Genomic DNA, 26,035 nt, shown 5'->3' on the forward strand with positions numbered 1-26,035 from the left:
TTGGATTTGAGCTGGACCCTGTTTTACAGACAGCTTTATAAAGGCAGAGGTATGTTGGATCATATACCATAAGCCACGCAGGGGTCCTCAAACTTCAGCTCGTGGGCCAGATGCAGCAGCTGAGAACGTTTATCCCCCTCACCCAGGGCTATGAAGTTTCTTTATTTAAAGGCCCACAAAACAAAGTTTTTGTTTTTATTATAGTCCAGCCCTCCAACAGTCTGAGGGACAGTGAACTGGCCCCCTATTTAAAAAGTTTGAGGACTTGCTCAGAATGTAAGGAAGTAGTATTAATACCCCCTAAATATTTTGATTGATCCACATTTCAAAAGAAGATATGAGGCTAGTGAGCAGGTGCCATGCAGTCTTAGACAGCTGTCTGCCAGATAGGTACTCAAGATTTAAAAAATGAGATTTGAAAATGGAATCTCCCATTTTTCTAGTGCTTAGTACATAGTAGGTGCTTAATAAAATGCTTGTTGACTTGATTTGACTATACTACACTGCCTCTCATGCCTGAATTACCACTGTATTTTACTATGCCTTTGCTATAATGATAATAAAAGTATTTAGTGCCTTAAAATTATTTGTGCATCTATTAAAAATATAGAAATTGATAGAAATGATGGTAAAGTCATATACCCCAAAAGATCTGACCCAGCTTGTCTGAGAAGAAACAGTGGGTACACAGTAACAAAATTTGTGGTTTAAGAAAAAAATAACATGACACACCATTGGCATTTATTTTTGAAGGCTATAATAGGTCAAATATCTGATAAATCTGTCTTCAATTGTATAATCTAGGAATCATCAAGAATTTATACTTAAGAAGTACTTACTATGTATATATTAAGCACAAAACAAATTGGAATTTTATCTAAAGATTTAGGTGATTTTTTTGAAGGCTTGATTGTTCTAATAAAAAAAATTTATTTTTGATTATATTTCTGTTTAGAAAGTTAGAGACCAAGACAGGGAGACAAAGATTAATCAATTATTGTAACTTGACAGTAATTGCCCTCTGCTGGTAGTTATTTGAAACTACCATTTTACTTTCAATTGCTATTAACATTAATTTATATATTTCTTTTTTTAAATAGATCAAATAAATTTCAAAATTTCCCCTCTTTCTACAGCAAGTACTGTTAATTCTACTCCATCAACTGGAACAACTATGGCTGGTAAGACTGTTGTGCAGCACTTTTCATAATCATCTATCATAGATATATCACACATCCTCTTTTTATCCTCTAATGAAGGTATCTCTGATGTCCAGGATCAAATATAGCATAACTGACATCATAGAAAGGTTTAACCAAGCTACCTACCAGGAATGGGAGAACATGCTTGTTATACCTGTTACAGGAGAGGCTGAAGTTTTTGAATAGCTTAAGTTCAGGAGTACTGTGCTGCAGTAAGAGGAGCCAATTATTCAAAATTAATATAATACTAATATGCTGTGCTTCAGGGAATGGAGGTCTACCAGGCTGCCCAAGGAAGGGCAAAAGAGGGCAAGTTAGAATCAGAGCAGATCAAAGTCCCCATTCCAGGCACCAGTGAGATCAGATCCATGAATTGTTTCTATATTTCTAGCCTGGGCAAGACATGGATATCCCATCTGAAAAGAAAAAGAAAAAACTGTATTGTCCAATCTCAAATTCTGTCATTAATAAAATAAACAACCTACAACTCTAAGAATCAATCCCACACAAAAAATTCCTGAGATATCAACATGTAGAATTCTATAAAATAAATTCATGGTTTTCAACTATGAAAATAACTCAGATTTCTCATAATCTCAGTGTTCTTGTTCAAAACTCTCCCAAAGAATGGCAGGGACAAATGTCAGAACCAATATGTCAGTAGTATACTTGATGAGAGACAACCCTAACACTTTAGCATCCCACAGGGAAAAAATATTTATAGAAAAAAAAATCTCCAAGTTCTATGTTCTATTCTCCAAGAGAATTCAAGAGCATACATGAGCTAATTTGAAAAAGCTAAAGTTACTCAAGAAATCCATTGGGACCTATTTAAATTGTTGGTTGTTGGGAGGAATAAGAGGAAAGTATGATTCGGAGGCACTTTGAACTAGAAAGGCTCTTAAGAAGAGATGCTCTAGAAGCAGTTGAAGGATGCAATGGATAGAACACCTGTCCTGGAATCAGGAGAATCTTAGTTCAAATACAGTTTCAGACACTTACTAGCATGATTGCCTCCTACCCCCACAAACAAGATGGTCTAATCCTCTAATTCTAAGGACAATAACTGATGTTTTTGAGAGGTAGATGGCATAATAGTTGACTTGGGCAAATACTGGACCTTCTCAATTGCCTTCTCAATGCCCTGGACAACTCCTTAAGATTACAAATTACAGATCAGGTACAGATGTAAATTGGCACAGGGAGTGTCCTTACTGGGAGGTAACAGAAATCACCAACCTTTTTCTCACAGCAATCCTTTGAGATAGGTAGTTCAAATTAGTTGATGTGAATGATTTAATCATGGTCACATAGTGAATTGATGATAGGCCAGTATTCTTTACATTCAGCCAAGAATCTTATAGCTTAATTGTATTAAACTGTATTTTTCTGTATAACATTTTAGGCTTCCAAATACAAGCCCATAGTTATTGTTCTTTATTATCCATATTTAAACTGAGGGACATAATTCTAATTTTCAAATTTAAGGATAACAATTTAAGGATCTTGGAAGGTCTAAGAACAATGATAGATTGCATTTCCATAGTTTTCACCTTTTTTAAAAGAAGAGTATCCATATCAATTATTTTATTTTCATTTCTCAGAACAAATAATAGTAATAATTTACATTTATATGCAGGGTATCTCCAAAGTTTTAATAGTTTATTTAAATATCTCATTGAATAGCTTCTTAAACTATTAAAGCTTAAAACTAAGATTTTTGGGATACCCTTTATAATACCTGGGTTCAAATCCTGCTGGATGTGTATTATGGATACTTCACTTTTCATTCCTTCATTAAGTATTCTAAGATTAACAGTTGTAGAGTAGATCCAGATGTGGTGTGTATAAATATATATATACATATATCATTAACTTGATTTGAATATGCTATACTGTCTCTCATGACTGAATTATCACTATATAAATTACTGTGATTTTGTTATAATGATAATAAGAAATACTTAATGATTTTAAATTATTTTGTGCATCTACTAAAAATAAACAAGTTGATAGAGATGAGGTTAAATCATATACCTAAAAAGGTCTGACCCAGGTTGTCTGAAGAGAAAGAAACAATGGTCCATAGTTACAAAATTTGTAGTTTAAGAAAAAAATTAACATGACACACCATCTGCATTTATTTTTGATCACTATAAGTCAAATATTGTAGTTACAGAGCAGGTACAAATATATATGTGCATATGTTTATATATGTGTGTATATTTTGTAAATGCATATGTTCATACATATAGAAATACATACATGTGTATGATTTTAGGATTTGTAGGGAAAGGACATTTTTAGTTCATTTGACACTCATAATAATCCTTTGATGGAAACACTATTATTATTCCCCTTTTTTACAGAAGACAAAACTGAGATTGAAAAAGTGACATGACCATAGTCACTGAGGTTCTCTTGGCTCCAAGTCTCACCTTTTTTTTTTTTTTTACCATAGCTTGGGAGCTCCTATCAAATAACCCAGAATATCTTTGTGTATGGTAGTAACCAAGACTTGTTAGAGTCATTGAAAGAAATGTTGATTGATACTAGCTTAGCCGGTTAGAAAAAATGGGGACATGCAAAAAGCTTGCTACAGTCATGGTAGACCAACCTTAAGTTGACTTTCCTTGAGTGAAATTAGTGTCCTGGAGTAATATCTGGGTCTATTCCAAGAGGAGACTCCATTCCTTCAGTCTTAACACAGAGACCATTTATCCTATCTTATTTTTCATGAACAACCTTGGTCATTTTTTGTTTTGTTTTGTTTTTTCTAATAAAGATGACAAAATATGAAAACAGTAATGCATGACAGGGTGTGTGTGTGTGTGTGTGTGTGTGTGTGTGTGTGTGTGTTTCAGCCAATACATGTATATGTAGGCGTTCTCAAACAGAAAGCTAGCCAAGTGCCTTGACACACCCAGAATATGTCTTCGTTGGCTGACAAATATCTATCCTGCTGCAAATATAAGCTTGTTTAGTTGTAGAATATTTCATTTATTTTGTCATTTCATATTTTGTCCACTCAGTTTTTGTAATATTTAAACCTAAAAAATGTTAAATAAACTCATAATTGTAAATGTTTCGCTAGAGAGTCACAAATAGCTTTGATAATCTTAATAGAGATCACATTTGTTAATAACTTACCAAGAAATGTGCCAGAATGGGACAGCAATGAGTTGAAAAAAAGTTTAATCCTAAAATGAATTGTTTAAACTCTTTTTATAATAATTATTATTCAGGCAATTATGTAACATAAACCGGCAAATATAGAACAACTGGTGTCAAAAAAACATAAAGATTATGTCTGGAATTTATGTCTAAGGCACTAAAATTCTTTTTGTTATTATTGTTGTTACTAATGAGCCTTTAATTGTTTTTTAAAAAGTAAAATTCAATTCTCTACCCTGTCCAAATTAGTTCCTTGATTCAGCTAGTATTGAATTTTTCAAGCAATGAAACTTGGAGGTTCTATGGAATGAATATACTTTATGTGTTGGCCTGATATACTCAGCAATTAGTCCAGTGCTGATATAACAGGCCCTAAATAAATGCTTATTGACTGACTGATGAGTATTATGAAAGTTAAACTACACCAATAATTTTCTTTTTTAGAATAGTTTTTAATTATTCAAAATACATGCAAATACAATTTTCAATATTCAGCCTTGCAAAATCTGTGTTACATATTTTTCTCCTTCTCCCCCCCCCCATTGCAAATAATCCAATATAGGTTAAACATGTGCAATTCTTCTAAACATATTTCCACATTTATCATGCTACACAAGAAAAATCAGATCAGAAAGGGAAAAAATGAGAGACAGAAAAAAAAACAAGCAAGAAAACAACAACAAAGGTGAAAATACTATGTTGTGATCCACTTTCAGTCTTCATAGTCCTCTCTCTGGATGCAGATGGTCCTCTCCATCACAAGTCTTCCATTGGAATTGGCCTGAATCATCTCATTGTTGAAAAGAGCCAAATCCATCACAATTGATCATCACATAATCTTGTTGCTTACAACCTTCTTTTGTTTTTGAAATGTAAAGATCAGCAACCTAACAACAATAAAAATTTAAACAAAATTAGCATAATAATAATAGCTATCATCTATATAGCACTTTAAGGTTGGCAAATTACAAATATGATCTCATTTTATCATCATAGCAACCCTAGAAAATGCATGCTAGTGTCCTCATTTTATAGATAAAGAAACAGAGGGAGACAGGGATAAAATGACTTACCCATAGTCATACAGCTAGTATTTGAGGCCAGATTTCAACTTAACTCTTCTTGCCACCAAGTTTAACATTATATCTGGTAGCCCATCTTGCTGCCTCAAAAAAAAATTATATTTTCTTTTCTTTTCCTAATTTTGTATCTCTAATACCATGAATCAATGTGTTTCTCATATCAATTAATGAATCAAAAAACATTTTTAAATAAACATGTATTAACTAGTACTAAGTACTAGTATTAAGTGCTAACAGTACTAGGCACTGTGCTAACTAAGCTCTGGATCCCGAAACACCGTGGGTCTTTCCCTAGGCAATTCTGAATGATATGATCAGGTATCTCTTATTCCTCATTGGTCTACGTTATGTGTTATATTTCATTTCCTCTTTAAAAATTTTCTCCGAAATTCTTATTATTCATTTTTCTATTTATGAAATTTTAAAAATGTGAGTACAAGCTTCCAAAGCAACTGAGTAGACTTAAAGCAAGAGTCCATGAAAGAAATTAATTCAAATAAGACCAAAGAAATATTTTGGAGGTATATAAAAAATTGGGAAAAGAAAGAGGAAGCCTTCTAGCTGTATCTTGGAGGTATCCCAAAATAGGGTAATTCTCCTGTGATTAAGACCAGACTGGGTCAAAAAATTAATTTAATTTTTTAAATTATGTCTCTAAACTCTACCCTAACTAAAGTTAAATTCATGATGGCTTTGAAAGCCTATTTAGGTTTCTTGGTTTTTTTCTTTACCTTGTAGCTGATACCTCCATTATGACCTTAATTACATCCCCCAATGGTACTCCAGGTATGAATTTATTTGTTTTCTTTAAATTTGCATTTTTTGTTTTTTAAAATGTTACATGAAGTAATAACATATCTTTCCTTTTGCAGAGATGACCAAAGTTGAAACAACAAGCCTTGGTAAGTATATTATAGCTCAGGATAAAGTTTCTTATTCTAAAACCTCAGTATCAATGTTTAAATTTTTTAATTATTTTTTTCCCATTAACAATAAACTACTATTTCTGCCTTTCATCTCTCCAAACCAGTTTAAAAAGAAAGATAAAACACATTACAAACAGGTATGATCAAACAAAATAAATCCCTACATTGGACATATTTCCCCAAAATCTCTCGATTTGTACTCTAAATTACTTCTGTAACAGATGGCAGGTAGCATGTTTTATCACAAGCACTTTGGAATCATAGTTAATCACTGACCACAGTTTCTAAGTCTTTCTAAGTTGTTTCTTATTGTAATCACTGTATAAAATATTTGTCTGGTTCTGCTCAACTTCACTTTGCATTAGTTTAAACAAGAATTCCCTTTTTTTTCTGAAACAATCCCCTTCATCATTTCTTGGAACACTTATACACCAACCTTGTTCAGTCATTCCTAACTGATGTACACAGTCTCAGTTTCTAATAAATATTTCTATATTTACATCCTTAATGTTTGGTTTGCATAGGATCAGTCCTTCCCTTAACTTCCCCTTCCTCTTTTCTCATTCTCTTCCTTTTCCTGTTTCCCTGTTGAATAAAATGTATTTCTATATGCAAATCTGCATATAAATTTTTCCTTTATCTGAACATTTCAGATGAGAATAATATTCAAGTTTTATTCGCTCCTTCCACTGCTTCCTCTGTATTGATTGCACACTCTAAATATAAGAGAATCGTTCATACCTTTTCCTTTCCTCCCCTCAGTGTATTATTCTCCCCTTCCCTTTCTAATTTTCTTTTAAAATCATTAATACACACATTCCCATTCCCAGATCCCCTGTTTAACTAGACTCCCTCTTTGACCCCTGAAAGGGTTTTACTATATCATTAAATTAAATTTAATATATCATTCTCTCATTTTGGAATAGATATACTTTATCTTTGTTTAGTTCCTTTTTATTGTTTATCCATGATTATCTTGTCTTATTTCTCTTAACCTTCATGTTTCACTTTAGGTCTTTTTATCAGGAATGCTTTAAAATGTTATATTTCATTAAAAATCCATTTTCCCCTATAATATTAGGTTCAGTTTTGCTGGGTAAGTTACTTTTTGGTTGTAAGGCTTCTGAAATATGGTGATTACTAAATTATGTTCTAACCAGACTATGGCTATTCAGTACCTGACTTCTTTTTGTCTGGCTATTTGCAACCAGACTAACTTGCAAATAGAGGAGTTTCTCTGTTCTTTGTTTAACTTGGAAGCCTATAAGATAGCTATACTATTCCTGGTTATTTTCATTCTGAGGTTTCTTTTATCAGGTGATCCATGATTCTTTCAATTTCAACTTTGCCCTCTAGTTCAAAGATAAATAGTCTTAAGATTCCATGCAATATAAAGTCTAGGTTCTTTTTCTGTTGTTTGATGATAGCTTTCAGCTGATTCTTAAATTGTCTCTCTTTAGACCTATTTTCTATGTTTTTGCAATGAGACACATTACATTTTCTTCAACTTTTTTTTTTAAGTTTTGGGGAGTTTGTTTTAAATTTTCTTCTATTATCTTCTATTAGGGCAATTCCAATTTTCATAGAGTTTGTTATTTGAATAAGGTTTTATATTATATATGCCAAACTCAATTCTCTTTCCACATCTTTCTTCCATAGTTTTATGTTTTTACCTTTTTTCCTCTGTTGTTTTCCTTTTATTTGTAAAAGAATATTTTTTAAACTTCTGTTTCATCTCTTCCAGGAATTCTAGTCGACCCTGTGAGTTTTATTTTGAGGCTTTGCTTATAGATGTTTTGGAGCCATTCTTTTCTGGATTTATGTCTTGAACTTTCCTGTCACCATAATAGTTTTCTACAGCGGGATTCTTTTTTTGTTGCTGTATGTTCATTTTTCCATATTATTATCTAGTTTTAGACATTTTTTAGGTCAGGCTTTGCACAGTCCTATTGCTGTGGTTTTCTTGGGGTATTGACTGTTTTATTATTCCTGAATCTCAAAGACTTTTCAAGCTGGGGACCTGAAAGCTTTCAGGTGTTCTGATCCATGACAAAGTCTGATTTCTGTCTTCCTAATCTGAGCTATCCTGGCCTGGATTTGGGTTTAAGCAGCAATCCTAAGGGCTTGCTTCCCTTGGATCTTCAGTGTATTGCTGCTGGACTTAGGCATTGTCAGACAACTGAAACACAACTGGTTCACTCCACTTGTCTCTCTTCTATCTTCCTTACCCTTCTCCTTACTCTTTCCTCCTTTCTTTGCCTTTTGTTTCTTCTCCCCTTTTCTAGCTTCCTCTCCTCTCCTCTTCTTTCCTCACTTCTCCTTTTTTCTCTTCTCCTCTCTTTTCCTCTTCTAAGCTCTGCTCTATCTTCTCTTCTTTCTTATTTCTTCTCTCCTCTCCCCTCCCCTTCTCTTCTCCCCTCTTCCTTTCTGTTCTTTCCTTTTCTTCCCTTCTCCACTCTTCTCTTATTTCTGTCCAATTTGTATCTCTCTGTGTCTCTGTTTCTTCTCTTTGTCTCTTCCTGTCTTTCTGTTTCTGCCTCTGTGTCTCTCTGTCTTTCTCTGTATCTGTCTCTCTCTCTCCCTGTCTCTCTGTCTGCCTTTGTCTGTATCTCTGTCTCTATATCTCTCTCTGTCTCTTTTTCTCCCTATCCCTCTGCCTGTCTTTGAGTGTGTCTCTTTCAATGTGTGACTCTGTGTCTGTGTCTGTGTCTGTGTCTGTCTCTGTCTCTGTCTCTCTCTCTCTCTCTCTCTCTCTCTCTCTCTCTCTCTCTCTCTCTCTTTCTCTCTCCTCTTCTCTCTCTCCCTCTCTTCGCCCACTCTCTGCTTCTATCTCTCTGTCTCTTTTTCTTCCTCTGTCTCCCTTTCTTGCTTTTTCTATCTCTGTGTCTCTGTGTCTCTGTATGTTTGTCTCTGTCTCTGTCTCTCTGTTTTTCTCTTTCACTCTCTCTTACTCATTTCCCTCCCTGTATCTCCCTTTCTCTCTCTTTCTCTCTCCCTTTTTTCTCTCTTTATTCTTTAATTAAAAGATTGGCTTCCCTAGGAGGGAAGAGAGGAGGAATACATTTCAAGATGACAGGAAAACAAAATATAATAATGTTTTTAAGAAATAATAAACCATAATTCCTGTGTATAATTACATTTTAATTATGTAATTAATTTAATTTAAGACATTAATTATGTAATTACATAAATAATTACAATTTCCTCTGTAGTTGGTGGTGTAACAAATTAAACAATTTTATTTTCTATCTTTTATAAGCAACTCCAGTTTATGACATCAGAATCAGTTTATGTTTGTCCTCAGCAAGAAACAGCAGCCCAGAATGTTTTAATTTTAAATATGTGATTATTATGCAGGGAAGAAGCTATCTGCACAGCAGAATTTCATGGCTCAGCCACTCCACATAAAATAAACTCTTGGGCTCCATTATCTGTTCTTTAGAGATACATCCTCATACATGCATTCCTCTTTCACAAACTGCAGCCAGAAGGATAAATTCCTTAGTGACTTTCATTTTTAGGAGAAAGATTTCATTACCACATTGCACATCCCAGAACTCCATTAAGAAAATTCCAGTAGAATAGGATGTGATTGATGCCTGAGTCAGGCAAAATCTGAATAATTTTTTCCTAAATATCATCTGAATATAATATTTAAAACCACACTCCCTGACTGAGCATTTTTATAATGCATCTTTATAACATCAAGTATCAAGTCCATACAAAGTTCCACTAAAAGCTTTAACAAAAAAATCCAGACCTGTGATTTTATTGGTATAGCAAATAAAATCAAGAGGGAAATTAGTAAATGCAAGAGATTGCCTCATGTCTTTCTCTTTTTCAAACATGCACAAGTTGGGGAACTTAAAAAACTAAAAAACATTAGAAAGAATTTAGAAGGAATAGGACTCACTCTATTAAAGTAAGTGAGCAGATAGGCTGGAAATTAGGTAGGAAAATAGGTAGGAAATTAGAAGAGAGAATACATTTTGTCTAAATTAACTGCAATGTAGGAATTTAACATTTGCTAAAGCAGATATCTGCAATATTTATAACTCTACAAAACACTGGAACAGTGAATGTATTAGTTGATGAGTTTTACAATCCTTATATAAAGACACAGGAGACACGTAGGCGGACACTGCCATTTAGCAGAGATCTTGTTTTGTTTTGTATTTAAATCCAAAATGACCTTCTGCTTAAAATAGCCTCCACACTTTACAAAGGACTAAAAGAGAACATAGCAACAGCAAGGATAAATGACAGCAATGACCACAGGAAAAGAGATAGATTCTAAAATTAGAAAGAGTCACTCAGCAATTTCTACTATAAGAACCTTGTGGGTACTTAGTTACTTTCTCCTGTCCTCAGTTCCCTCATCTATAAAAAATGAGACTGAACTAGAGGAAGAACAAGAGGAGAACCAAATTCCTTCCCCATCCCACGCAAATGAAACTACCTATTATCAATACCTTTTTAACATATTTAATATCTCATTAGCTTTGAAATTTATTCTATTCTTTTTTGTGACCATATCACAAAATTTCCCTTTCTTAATGATTCTTATTTTCTGCACTATTGAGCTTCCACAGAGTGTACACCACTTTACATCCTCTAGGCATCCTCTATCCAGTAATAGGACATTTACTATATTTGGCATACCCATGATATTCATGACACTGTGTATAGAATACCAGGTCTGGAATCAGGAAAACCTGAATTCAAATTTGAGCTCAGATATTTCCTGACTCTGTAATTCTTGGCAGTGACTTAGGCTCTGTCTTTCTCAACTCTTCAACTGTAAAATGGAAGTAATAATAGCACACACCTCCTAGGATTATTGTGAGAATTGATTGAGAAAATATTTGTAAAACACTTGCATAGTGCTTGACACATAGTAGGCAATATATCAGTGCAAACTATTATTATTGTTGTTATTATTAAACAGACAGCTCTAAGCTGAAGCTGGAGTCATATATTGCTTATTCCTCCAATTCTGATAGTCTGGTATATAGATTCAGGAGCAGACAGACTATGATCTTAAATCAATTTAGAGAGCCTTGAACATTCCCAGTCATCAAAGTGAAAGCATAAAGAGATAAACCCCAACAGTTGCAATGTCCCACCCAGGGGCCAATGATCTCCCAACCTACAACAAACATTGCTCTGTGACTGATAAATCAGTTCCATCCTTCCCTTTTTAATTCCCTGACACATTTTTCCCTAAAAAGTAGCAATTCTGGAGCAATCAACTCCTGCTTCCATTCATCTGGAATCATAGACAGTGAGATCCTCCCTCACGCTGAATAATATGCTACCTGCACCCCTTAAGCAAGCATTTTTACGGACATATTATCAATATACATAATACTCTCATTATTATACACAACACAATAGTAACAGCACATTGCAATGAACAGCCTATAGTTATTCTTTCTACACTGCAACTTTCCCCATTGTGTTTTCAATATATTCCTGAGTTGGCATAAGAAATTAATTGATTTAAGGGGAGTTTTGTGGAAGCCACAAATGACACATAAAGGCCAACTGTCAACACAGAAAATTTTAACAACTCAAAAATTCATAAAATATATGTAGTATTGCATAATATCAACATATTTTATCTTCTAATGCCATAGTAATTCAGACCATTTCTCTGGTATGAAGGAAGGGAAAAATAATTTATACAGATTTTCCAGATTGTGAGAATGCCATGCCTCCAATCTCCATGATATGGAAGGGAAAACTGTGCTAGAATTTGAGCAAGGAAGAACTGAACTTAAATCCTTCCTCAAATTTGCTGATGTATGAGTTAACAATGCTCAGTGGGCTGTAGGCAAGTATTTAATCTCTCCAAGCCTGAGCAAATTGTTTTAAAGCTTATTTTCTAAGCAGAAGTGAAGTTTCAGTGATGAAATTTGTAGATTATAGACATACTGATGTGTAAAATACTATATTTATTACCTACTAAGATCCTACTCTCATGTCTCAGCAGAGCAGGGAGATGACCCCTGACTTCTCAGAGATTATTATTATCAATGGAGCACTAGCTTTGATAGAAGATTAAAAAGGCAAGTCAACAAGCATTCATTAAATGCTAATTATGCTCAAGGCATTTCAAGTAGAGTCCTAGATATGGACTTTCTCAGTTAAGAATTTAGAAAGTTTGGAAAGGCTCATTGCAGACATTGTCACCAGGTGACATATATAATGGACTATAGTGCATTGAAATTGATGAAGTCTGTCTCCTACAATGCAGAGGTGACATGATCTTCCGAAGTACAGGTTGAAATATAATGATCTATTCAAGGAACTTTTATCATAATCAAAAGAGACAAAAACAAAAATAAACATAACTAGGTGGATAGTTGGAATGGCCATTCCCAGTCACCAAAGTGAAAACACAGAGAGGAAAAACCCCTATAGCTGCATTGTCTCACCAGCGCCAATAATCTCCCCACTTGTTTAAATCATCTCATTTTACAAATGAATAAGCAGTAGTACAGAGCGATTAAGGGTCTTAATCAGGAACACACAATTAGTCGTTTCATAGGACACTACCGTAACAACTAGTCTAGAATCAAAGTGCTTAAGTTACTAAAATTAATGGATTTTTAAAATTTTTACATTATATATTTATGTAAATTTATATCATTTTATTTTAGATGGTACTTCAAGTATATTATTTACTCTAAGCAGAGCAGGTAATGTCAATTTTTAAAAAATTTTAATAGCATGTTTCTTTCCTTAGTCAATATGCTGTATTTAATTTTAATTTTTTTCCAAACACCCTGTCTCCTCTCTGGCTTCATTTATCCCCTCCTGCTCCTTCTTATTAAAGTAATGATTTTATTGTGATTTTTAATATCATATCAACCGCATGTGGCTGGTCTAGCAAATGTCATAGCAGTTTTAATAGAACCAGGCAGAGAAGGATGTATTGAATCTGGCAAAGAGTGTATTACCACAAACAACATTATTTAACTTAGGCAAGTCCAATTGCTATGTACCACTCTACTAAATTCAAGCAGAAATGCCACCAATCACAGCCCACAAGATCAAAATCTAGAGAAAACATCATAAATAATATGAAAGAATAAAATTGCTAAAATTGGAGCAGGGCAGGGGGAGTATAGCTACTTAATCCTATCCTTGCTATCTTTAAAAGTTTTTCCAGGATCAGCCCTTGAGCCACTTGAATGAGTCAAATGATCTTCCTAGACTTCAGAAAATTCATGCCCTCTACACATTAGTGGGAGATGCTTAGAGTGCATCTGGATCACACTCTTATTACTTTCTCTGTGTCTTCAACCAGGAATTCTATCTGTCCCTAGGGAACTAGACAGATCATGTTGAGTAACAGGTGGGTGTCTTTTCAGAAATGGGAAGGAAGAATGGAATGCAAATACGATCAGCTGCTCTCAGCCCCTTGGCTGCCTCTGAAGGACTGATATTACTAGTCTATGGAGCCTTTACCACCAAGTAGCAACTAATGAGAAATTTTCCTCAGCCATACTATGGTTGATATTCCAGTAGCCACCAGAATTATAATCCATTTTCTTATAGATAACTATTTATTTTCTTCTATCCTCTTAAGCCAAATACTAGACCTGAGTGAAAAGTAATACAAAAGAGCAGCCAAAACTATTCTGAGTCTTCTTTAGGGGTCAAGAAGTATGGTTCTATTATTGCTTTACTTTGGGATTCTTTGTTGGCTGTTTCTAGTTCTCTACAACTCATAAAATGGGGATTATGCTGATCTACCTCATGAGGGAATTTAACAGGACAGTTTTCCTCAAAAAAAAAATTGATTACAAAATGCTCTGGTATGTTAATGACACTTACATGACTCCCCAGTAACCAAGGCTATTACTTTAAAGTTTCATGCTCTACGCAGTCCCTCATTTGCTGGCCTTCCCTTCCCCACCTGCAGGTCTGTAACCAATTCATCCCTTAGTTTCCAAAATTTATAAAAATAAGGCTAAATAACTATAATGACCAGGTAAAGAGCAGAAATATTTTTAATCTCATAAAACTTTAAGAAATGAAAACATTGAAATTTAATTAGATAAGTTCAAGGTTGTTATATGCAGAAAAGCAATACCAAAAATCCGTTCACCAACCCATTTGAAAATGATATAACTATAACATATTTGGGGTCCCCAAATTAACTCATTCCTTTTATGCTGCTGCCACGTTTTAAATTGTCAGCAATTTTATGGGGCTTTTTAAAAAGTACACTAAAAAAGGATTCTCATAACGGATTTTTTTAAAAATCAGCAACTCTCTAATTTTAAAAATTGCTTCTTTGCAGAAAAAGCTAAAATCACTGTATTAAAAACCTTCAGTAAATCAGGTATGATTTAATATCAATGTAAAGACTTTGTTCTCTTAAAAAGTAAAATGAGACTTATAGTCAATGCTTAACTTTTTTATATTTATTACAATATTTTTATTATAAAATCTGTGGTCAGTGAACAGATATACCTACTGGGTTCTTGTGGATAATGGTAAAGATAAACCACCTTCCTGCAAGAAACTTGCAATCTAGTAATGAGAGAAAACTACTGAAAAATATACTCTGAACACACTTGGGGAAAGATATTGGTGATTTAGACAATGAAGAATATCATGTATATATATATATATATATATATATATATATATATATATATATATATTATATATATATATATATAATATATATATATATATATATATTTCTCCCAATTACATATAAAAACAAATGTTAACACTCAGGTATTTTTTTTTTATTTTTGAGTTCCAAATTCTATCACCCCCTCTGCCCCACATCATTCCCTATAAATACATGCAATCATGTAAAATTTATTTCCAAATTAATCATTTTGTAAAGAAACTTGGCCCAAAAAAATGAAAGACTATCAGTTCTTTATCTGGAGGCAGATGGTTTTTAAGAAGAATTTTTTGGAGAATTACATTTTGAATTTTGTTTTAAATTAAACAAGGGATTTACTTCAAAGTACCTAGCATAGTTTTAAGCATAAGTGGATAGATAGACAAACAGACAGATAGATAGATAGATAGAAAGAAAGATTTTACAAATATACATATATATACATACAGAGAGATATTTATATATGGTATCCCAAAATTCTAATTTCAATTTTAAGCTAAAATTGCCACAGTTTTTAAGAATTTTTGGATACCCTATATTTATACATAGATGTAACCGATCCAGAAAAATTACACTACTGTATGTCTAACATATGTGTATATATATATATACACACATATTATATTATTTATACACTATTATTATAATTTATACATTTTGTGTTCAGTAATATTTATCATTATAGATTTATGGAATTATATATATAAACAAGAATATTTATTTCTTTACTTATTGCTGAGGCATTTGGTGTTAAGTGACTTGCTCAGGATCACTCAACTAGGAAATGTTAAATGTCTGAGGTCAAATTTGAACTCAGATTTGTCTCAGATAGGGCTGGTGCTCTATCCACAAAACAAGAATATTTAACAGAGAAGAGCCTTTATGGTTTTTTTTTTCTTGGTTTTTGTTATCACATGTTTTTAAGGCCTTAAGTTTAATGAAAACTTAAGATAAAAATTGAGAAGTACTAAAGAGACAAATTTCTCTGGTTACAAATTTGGGCATTAAACGACTTGCCTTTCATGGAGCTTCTCAAACCCACTTTGCCTCTGCTTTACTATGCAACCGTCAGATAACTGAATTTGCAAAGACAGGTTTGGCTATACATGCCATAACTTTTGATTCCATGAATTAGAAGCTCTACTGTTTCTTTGCAGGAATAAAATCTCAGAATAACATCTGCAATTTGTCATCTGTCTGCAGTGAATCAGGTGAGTATATTACCTTTTCTAGCTTTTCTCCATAAGAAATTTCTCTTTATTGTGAATAATGATTTAATTCAGATAGATATTTTTTATTTTTTCTATTGCTGATTCTTTGGGGTTTTTAATTCAAGAACTTACACAGACTCATGAGTTATGCTAACTTAATAAAAACATAAGTAAATTTTAGGTTTATTAGTGAATATTTAATATATGCCTATTTTATTAATAAAGTAAAATGTATTTACTACATATTTAAATGTATTCAGAAACCTGATTTTATACACTGAAAAAAGAGCTGAATCTGAGCAACAATTCAAGCTCAAATCCTGTATCAGCCACTTAGGGCCTATGTGACATTAGGCCAATGGTTTATCCTTTTTTGGCCTCTGTTGACTATTTAAAATGAGAATGTCAGACTGGTATCAGGGATTCTCAAACTGTTTGGTCTTTTCATACCCTTAAAAATTATCAATTTCTCCTCCAAAGAGCTTTTGTTTATAGGATTGTATCTATCAATATTTGCCTTAACAGAAATTAAAATGGCTTCATAATATTATAGAAAGAATTTCAATTTCCTAGACTCCCTAAAGGGGTTGCTGGGACTCTCTAGGAGTTTTTAGACTACACCCCTTTGAGGACCACCAGAGTAGATGACTCTAAAGGTCCTTTCCCTCTCTGATTATGTTACGATATCCAACTGTTACTTAAACATATCACCAATTTCTTCCATTATTTCATAAGCACATTTTCTGCCAAATCTGCTTCCTATAGAAAGTTCCTTTCAAGCCATTGTGCAAAATAAAGGCATAAATAATATATTATGTGGTAATAGAAAGATTATCTTCTGCTAAGCATAAATCAATTCATTATGCTACAAGTTTGAAGTCTGAAATCACCAGGCTTATTTGATCACTAATGCCAGTAATGTATTTTCCCTTCCCCAGCTCAAATTATCCACTATTTTTAAAATTGAGGTAGAAATCTCATGAGAGCATGCTATTCTTGAAACCTAAATGTTTTCTTTTTCTGCTGGGGAACAACCATCTCCCTCACAGCATCTTGGCACCAGGGCTGTGTTTCCTCATTAAAAACTATGAAGGCAGGCACAAAAAGATGCCCCCCAAAATGTTTCAGCAATAAATTGGAGGTAGAGATCCCAGGAAAGAGAAAGAGAAAGGTAGATATAGAAGTATTTTATAATATTAAGGAGTTGGGAATTCAGTAATAGAAATGGAGCAGTCTGGAAGTATTTTGGGGGTCCATTATCTTAACTGTGGTCATATTTAACTTTTTAACAATTTATTTGAAAAACTGAGGCATGAAGCTTTTAAGTAATATGAGATCAGCTTTGGTTAAGGAAGAAGGCAGTTTCATGTAAACAACATATTTTCAGATCCAAATATTACAGTAAACAAATGAAAAATTTACTAGTTTAAGCTGTTTTCTGGGCACCATGTTCCTGGTAGAGCCTGGCAAGAAAATATTGGCACTTTTTTCTTCCAAAACAAAATAAAGTAGCCTTTCTGCCCTTTTTTTGGTCCAAAACAGTGTGGAAATGGCTTGCACTGATATAAATTGGCAGTTGGTCTATAATTTATTATCCTAAGGAGTTGCCTGGGCCACTGAGAAGTTAAGTCAATTAACAAGCATTTATTAAAAGCAAAGCTATGTCCCAGGCAATGTTCTGGGTGCTGAGAATACAAAAGCAAAAATAAAATAGTCCTTGCCCTCATAGAATTTGCATTCCGTCAAACATATTCTAAATTATTTGCCTTTGGTCAAAAGGTTAACATGTGTCCCAGGTAAGATTTGAACTCAGGTTTTCTTGACACCATGTCTAAACATGCTGCTTGTTAGTTATTAAACTTTTTTTTTTTTTTTTGGCAAGGCAATCACATAACTAGTAAGTTGTCAAGTGTTTAGAGCTGGATTTGAACTCAGGTCCTCCTGATTCCAGAACTGGTACCCTACCAATTGTACCTTTTAGCTGCCGTTTGATAAATTTTTATTAAATGCCTTAAATGCCTGCTATGTGCCATCTACACATTACAAGGGATAAAACATTGAACCAGGAATCATAAAGATCTAAGTTCAAATCCAGTCTCATACACTTAGTAGCTATATGACCTGGGCAAATCATGTAACCTCTGCCTTAATCACATAGAAGGAAATAACAAACCCTCTCATATATTTGTCAAGAAAACTCCATAGGCAGCATTGGCATATAGAGATGGTATTGGTTCCTGAGGTCAAGAGGAATTGGACACTATATCAAGCATTTAGCAGAATGCCTGTAATAAAGTAGGTTCTTAATAAATTGACTGAAAGTAGAGAATTGCCACAGGGCATAAGAAGAAGCACCAAGCATAAAACCTCAGAAATCCTAATTTTTCTCTGTTCCCTTAATAAAAAAAATTTTTTCCCCTGAAATTAAGACAAGTGGCCAATTTATAGTGGGGAATAGAAAAGACATAAGCTGTTCCAACTAACTTTGTAGCATTGTTTATATGATTAATTTGCATAATGCCTAAGAGTACTTGCCTCACAATACACTCTTAAAATACCTAAAGAGAGTTATTATTCCTATTTTATGGTGAGGAAACTAAATTCCAGAGAGTTTAAATGACTTGTTCATAAGATCACTGGGTTAGTAGTAAGTGTCACAGATGAATCTTGCTCCCAATAATTTTGTCATGGGTTCTTTCTATTATTTGTTTCTTTTACTCTAAATGAACTATTATTTGAATGAATTTCAGTACTTGGAAAGTATTGTATAGCTACTACATACATTTATATGACAAGAAGAGGCACTGAAATAAGTTGAGGGATGGGGAGAGAAAGTGTTGTGTCCTGCTTTCTAGAACTCCCAGGCTAGAGTGACAAAACTTATCATTGCTTTCTAGAGCCCCATGCCGGGGTGATTAAAATATACCATCTTAGTGGAGAAGTGATGAGGTGGGTCTCCTGAAGATGGTGGAAAAATGGAGTTCATTTATTACACGGTCTGTTCCCCTTTTATACCCTCATACCCATATGTAACAAAATACTGCGCACATGGGCACATAAACAACTTGCTATTGTATGTAGTTTGCCCCCTGGTATCACTCTGCTTCAATCACAACACGAGGTTGTCACCACCCCCAACTTCTCAAGAAGGCCAAAAACCCTCAGGGGAGATGGGGATCCAAACCAGACATTGTTAACAGGTTCCCTCTGGCCTGAAGGGCCTTATAACTCACCCAGAATTTCCCCACTGTCTATGACCCTCTACATCTTTCGGCTTCTTTTGTTTTAATTGAAGCAAGTATATTCCAGTGATTAAATCCATCAGCATGCGAGGAATCACAAAGGCAAGTTGTAATATCATACAAGCAAGTAGTAACATAACAAACAATATGAATAAACAAAATACTATAAAAGATTTTCATGAGTCCCAGAAGGAAGGTGAAAAAATAACTATCAATTCACAACCACACATATACTTCTTTTAACAGCCAAGAAATAGCCCAAAACCAATCTATTGTCCATCACTTCATGTCTCAAAGGAATCTTATTCCTGCAGGTTTTGAAGTCCTGCATTATTTTTGATGTTCATGAGTCAATTGCCATACACAGAGGGTTAACTGTCAAGCTCTTTCAGTGGTGGGCACAGTCAGCGATGTAACCATCCCATGTTTTTTGGGTCTTCTCCTTTGTTTTGAGGATCTTCTCTTTCTCTGTCTCTCTTAGAGGGACAAGGCAGATATGGCATGTTAGCACCCATTGGGTTCCTTCTTCATCTGTTGAGATACAAGCAAACCCTCTCCCCCAAGCAGGTAACCTATCTGGTCCCTTCCATTCATCACATTCTGGATCTTTCCACATCACCTGGAGATTATCTAAATATATTGGAGCTGCTCACACTGGACACTTGCCCTTCCGCCAGGTTACGAAACCTGTCTGCGAGAACCAGTGCATCTCCATCAAAAAAATCAAAAAAATTTTAATATATAAACTTAAATCTAGAAGTTCTCTAAAGTTACCTGTGGCTCCCCGTCTCTTTTGTTTTTGGAGGAGCATCTTGATGTCTTCAAATTTCCATCTCAAAGGCAGAGCAATAAATTAGGTGCTATTGATCCTCCTATGCCAGACATGTGGGTGTTTGCTATAATCTTTGGCCAGTGCCTGGAATATTAGCCACACATCCTCCAGCTTCCCAAATCAGTGTATGGATAGACACTGTTTTGTAAGCATTCTCAGGAGGTGAAATGGTGAAGTTTACTGTGTATGGAGGCAAGGGATCTATAGGCTAAACAGGGACAGGTTTCAGCTCTCCAGGGGATATCTCAGTAGCCCCAGCAACATATAGCTCTATTCTCCCTAATTCCAATCCCCTTCCCCCACCAGCTTGTTTAAAGACTCTCTGGGTATAATAGCAGTTGTCATCAAGGCGGTGGACAAAACTGCTTCGTGGGCAGTACCCATAGTGTCATTGCCCTTCCCACTCCTACTCCTCCTCTTTCCCCTTCACCCCCCATGAAGGGGTAATTGAGGGAGAAGGGTCAGGAGATGGGGAATACTCTAAAGTTGAATGTTCATGTGTAGGCAGAATTGAAAATGAGCTTTGAAGATGAAAAGCAAGCTCATCAGTAAGATACTTAAAGTATTTAATTCCTTTTCAGCCCAACAGGCAATGGTACTTAAGATATTTAACTATTTTATTGCCCTACTGTCTATGCCCTGCAAATCTTCTACAGCAGTAATAAGCATTATAAATCAGTAAAATGCTTTAAAAAAAAAAAAACTTTCTTAGCTCTGCCTCATGTGCTGTACTCTCTGGGGCCACAGGCACCAACTCTCTGCTTGTTTTTCTCCTCATACTTCCTTGTCCGGCTGCCCAAGTTAAAATCTTTCCTCTGTTTATAATTTGTGGGATTCCTTAATCCATTATATTCAGTTAGTTGTTCTCCCACTAACTTCCACATCTCTGGCTCCAAACTCTACTTCTTACACAGAGCCACAGAGATTGCACTCCAAGAGCATCTGAGAACTCAGTGATTAGCATCTGAGAACTCAGTGATCTGCTTCTGAGTTACCCAATAAACCTTGCTTCTCTGTTAACCTAAGTAAGCATGCTTCATACTTCTTTGGGGAGGGAGGTTCATTTCTTAGTATTTGCCTCATTTCGATTTAAATACCAAAGTGACTAGATTAGCCCTTACAATTCTTCCTGCTTGCCTATTTTTATACTTACCCTACACTGGGTCACGAGGACTTCTCCAATGAACTTAATGATTGTGTCAGTCGAGCTGATGTGTATAAGACCTCCCCTAGAGCCCCACGTTTGGGCGCCAAATGTTGTGTCCTGCTTTGTAGTTCTCCAAGAGTCCCACCTCATCACTTCTCCATTAAGAAGGTATATTTTAATCACCCAGGCATGGGAGTTCTAGAAAGCAATGATACTTTTTGTTACCCCAACTTAGGGGCTAGAGCAGGACATAACAAGAAGGATTATAATTATTTGCATTTACAAAGGAGTATAGAGGTATGGACAATACCTGATATTAAAGAGTTGGAAAAATCTATTAAAGATAAAAAAAAGAGTATGTGTATTTCATGGAGTACCACTTTCTACAGAAAACTTTTCCAGATCTCTTTATTTCCTTCTGTGTGTTTATCCTGTGTTTAGCTTGTCTATGTCTAGTTGTTTGCATGTTGTTTTCCCCATTAAACAATGAGCTCCTCAACAGCAGGAACTTTTACTTTTCTTTGGCTCCCTAGCCCTTAGCACAGTGCCTTCCACATTTGTTTAGTCATTCAGTTGGGTCCAACCTACATGACCCCGTGGATTTTATCCATGGAATTTTCTTAGCAAACATACTTGGAATTCTTTGCCATTTTCTTCTCCATCTCATTTTACAGGTGAGAAAACTGAGGTTTAAATACCACACCTAGTAAGAGTCTGAGGACAAATTTGAACTCCAAACCCAGCACTCTGTGCATTATGGTGCCTCTTAGCTGTCCACTAGCACATGTTCAACCAATCAGTCAAGTATTTATTAAGGGATAATATTTGGCAAGTACCATGTGAGCTACAAATGATAATAGATAATAGGCATGCCAATGAAATTATCTATCCTAATAAAATGAAAAAAGGCCTCAGTCTGGGCTTTGCCTGAAATACCATTTTAACTGTAAGCCAAGAATTCTTGATGCTGTACTAGTGGTAGAGAATTGAGGTGTGAGAATTGATATGAGAATCCCCTCTGGTCTGGTTCAACTTGAAAGAATTCGGGAACTTGAAATCTTAGTGGTAAAAAAGGAAGTTTTATTTTTCACTAAGAAGCTCTCTCTTAGTGGACAAATCTCTTAATGAGGAGATTTCCAAATAATGTGTTAACAGAAACCTATTTTATGAACATATCTTGGGGCTAGGGGCAGTTTGAACTGATTATCAGACCAAGATCTCCCAAGTGAATGAAATTACTCTGAAGGCTTTTTCCAGAATTTGGAGTTTCCTGAATGGGGATCTGGCTACCCAAAAGATCAGTGGGGGGCGATTTGTCAGAGATTTCCAATTGAATGATGCTGCTTATGTTAGAAAAAGGCCCCTCCCAGACTGAGAGACCCTGAATCTCCCTTCTTTTACAGATCAAAGGGGACACAGTTTCAAAGTGATTATTTTACAGGTTAAAGGGGACACAGTTTCATACCTCTCCCTTAATTCTTACCCATTTTTGTATCTAGGACCCTTTTGACAATCCAAGGAAGCCATTGTACACCTTTTCAAAATGATTGCTGTGGAGTTTTTTATTCATAATTGAAGGAAATACTGAATTTCATTTTGAAGCTAATTAAAAGAAAGCTATTTTCCCCCATAAAATTCCTAACCCAAGTTAAGTAGCCCTGTTTAATGTCTAATCTCTTCAATAAAGATTAAAGAAAAATTGTGCATTGTTTTAGACCAGCCAACCATAAGAATATTCTCTGGTAAATGCATGCTTGCTGAGCTCCTACTGTATGTTTAAACAAGCAAATTAATCACTTTGAGGGCACTAATGGGGAAAAATGCAATGTGAGATGAATGGAATTTACTCAAATGTTGGGGTTAGACTATGGGCATTGTTAGCATTTCCAAACCCACGTTAGGGATGTGGAAGATGTCTCTTAGAGTTGACTGAATGGAATGGAATGAAAGTGAATTGAACAGAGAGGAAACTGGAAATTATTTAGCACCTGAATGAAGGAAAGTGGGAAGGAAGGGAGGACAATGGCTGAACTCATAGCATGAAAATATAGATCCTCAAGGTTTACTGTGGCCCCCCTTCTATGTCACAATTTAGGAAAAGAGAAGCAACATGGTACTCTTTGACAAATGATTACATGTTCTACATGTAATAAGAGATTATTACTCTTCCAAAACAATAACATAGAACATGAATTGGAAATGAACCAATAGAATCTAGGTTTCATAAGAATAGGTATTTTCTTACATTTGTACCTCACATAGTATTTGGCAAATACTAAATCCTTAATAAACACTTGTTAATCATTAATTATTATTATTATTAATTATTATCCTGCTGATAGAATAATATGCTAAATAGCATTACTCCATTAAATTATGGATTCTTTGAAAGCAGGAACTGGGTTTTTTGTTTGTTTGTTTTCCTTTATATCCCCAGCATTTAGCAGAGTGCCTGGCAAAGAGTAAGTGCTTAATAAACATTTATTGACACACTAAGTAGGAATTCCTTTTTTTTTAAAGACTATGACAAAGACTAAAACATAAAATGTGAGTGTTTTTATATTCAAAAAAATTAGATACAATCTCAGTCTTCAGATATTGAAAACACAAATTTCAAGATGTTTTATTTTTTAGTGTTCTATAGGGGTGAGGCGATATCTGAAGAGCATGAAGAAAGCAATATCACCCAGGATGTGAGCATGGTAGGCTTTATTCCTTTTGAAATCTTACAGGAGAAAAAAACTTCATTTAGTTATTCTTAAAATTAAATTAATTCTTGTTTATATTAATATCTTAAGGGGGAAGGAAGGAGACACAATAATGATGGGGGAGGGGAGGTTGTTCGTTTTATTTTTTCATCGGAATAAGTTAAGAAAGTCCCTCTATCATCGCAAAACTCTTGATTGTTTTAAGACTTCAAGTGGTGCCTGGCACACTGGGAAGTTGGTGATTTGACCTGGGTGACATAAGCAAAAGGAGTCAGAGTTGGCTTCTTATCTCACCAGTGTCGAAAGATAACAGGTGGCACAGAACTTACTCTATGTTACCTCATATACTTACAAATTTAATGTGCAAATTTTTTTAAAAGTTTAAACAATGACTTCTGCAAAACTGCTGGTTTATTAAGTCCCACAATTGAATGTGAGTTCCTAACAATAAAAGCATTTTCTTAATAATTATTTATTAGTTTTCCATGGGGTGTATTTATAGGGGGAAAATCTTAATACAATCCTATTCTGTTCCTACTGTAAAACACTGAGTATGTTACAAACTCCCCACTTAAAAGGAATAGAATTAAATCAAATCTAACATTATTTGACCTTTCACTTCTCTAAATTTGGTCCCAATCTAGCCAACTCCCATAAGATAATAGTGACTAGCACAAAGTAGTCATTTAATCAATTGATTGAATGACTGATCTTTTTGCCAAGTGCTGCAAACTCTAAAATTATCCCAGGTTGTCCTCCAGTTCATCAACTCTTGGTTTGATTCTTAAATTCCTCTTCCAGGATTTGGGTATTGTTTTACCGTAGTGGGAATGTGGGGATTATCTAATACCCATTACAATAAAGTGACCAGAATACCTTAAGGGAAGAAGGAATCAAGAATCTGGCTTCCCTGGGACTTTCAGAAGAGGGTTGTCAAAATAGTTAACTCAGACCTACTCTTTTTAACCAGATCTTGTCTAGATCTAAGAAATCCAGTTACAGTCACAACAGATGATAAATTGAATAACAACATTCTATTCTCGGATAGGCATCAAAATTTCCATTCTTTTATATAGGGCTGTGGAAGGTAGCTTCCACAGCTGCAAAGGGATAATATAGCTTCTTGTTAAAGTTTGAGAATGTGAGGTACTAATCTTCTTGGACTTTTAATGCTTCTAATAGAACCAGGATGCAGTCAATGACACTTTAATTGAAGACCCAGCACGAAACAAAACAAAGTAAGTAATTTGTGGTTTGATTGATTCTGTTGAGGTAATATCCAATTCTCTTTTTGGATTGGCCATAAAGAAAGAGAGATATTGTCAATCTGCTTTAGTAACTGAGTAACAAATTATATTATGCCATCTTGTTCTTATTTATGGTAAATTGGATGATACCATTGGCACTTGAGATTCAGCAAGATTTATTAAGCTTAATGAGAAGAATTATTATTAAGGCTCTGTAGAATTTATTCTGTTCAAATCCAAGGCTAATCACTCAACATCATAGTAGTATAAGCCTATGCTCAAACCACTGATGCCAAAGAGTCCAAGGTTGCTCAGGTTTATGGAAACCTACATCTTCTAGAAATAACATCAAGAAGAAAAGTCACATTCATCATGGGGTATTGGAATGCTAAAGTAAGAAATCAAAAGATAATTAGACAAACTCTGAAGTACAAAATGAAGCAAAGCAGAAACTAATAAGAGTTTTGTCATGGCAAGCATTCTTCTGCCATCACACAAAAAAGCAACTCTACATATGGACATTGCCAGATGATCAATATCAAAATCATATTGATTAAATAATTTTCAGCCAAAGGTAGAGAAGCTCTCTATACTGACAATTAAAATAA

The 26,035-nt window shown here is 34.6% G+C and overlaps 1 protein-coding gene across 1 annotated transcript in view; it reads left to right on the top strand.

The window, feature by feature from the left end:
* The window catches only part of ADGRG2 (adhesion G protein-coupled receptor G2), a 167,519-nt gene that overhangs the window by 96,446 nt on the left and 45,038 nt on the right, over positions 1-26,035 (top strand). Inside the window, exons 3-9 of the mRNA XM_051984400.1 lie at positions 1,137-1,181; positions 6,331-6,360; positions 13,050-13,088; positions 14,699-14,740; positions 16,198-16,251; positions 24,107-24,174; positions 25,363-25,418. Of these exons, the coding sequence (XP_051840360.1) occupies positions 1,137-1,181; positions 6,331-6,360; positions 13,050-13,088; positions 14,699-14,740; positions 16,198-16,251; positions 24,107-24,174; positions 25,363-25,418 (334 nt within the window). The remainder of the gene's footprint in view (positions 1-1,136; positions 1,182-6,330; positions 6,361-13,049; positions 13,089-14,698; positions 14,741-16,197; positions 16,252-24,106; positions 24,175-25,362; positions 25,419-26,035) is intronic.

The sequence above is a fragment of the Antechinus flavipes genome, chromosome 3 (assembly GCF_016432865.1).
Source record: "Antechinus flavipes isolate AdamAnt ecotype Samford, QLD, Australia chromosome 3, AdamAnt_v2, whole genome shotgun sequence".
In the NCBI taxonomy this organism is placed as follows: domain Eukaryota; kingdom Metazoa; phylum Chordata; class Mammalia; order Dasyuromorphia; family Dasyuridae; genus Antechinus; species Antechinus flavipes.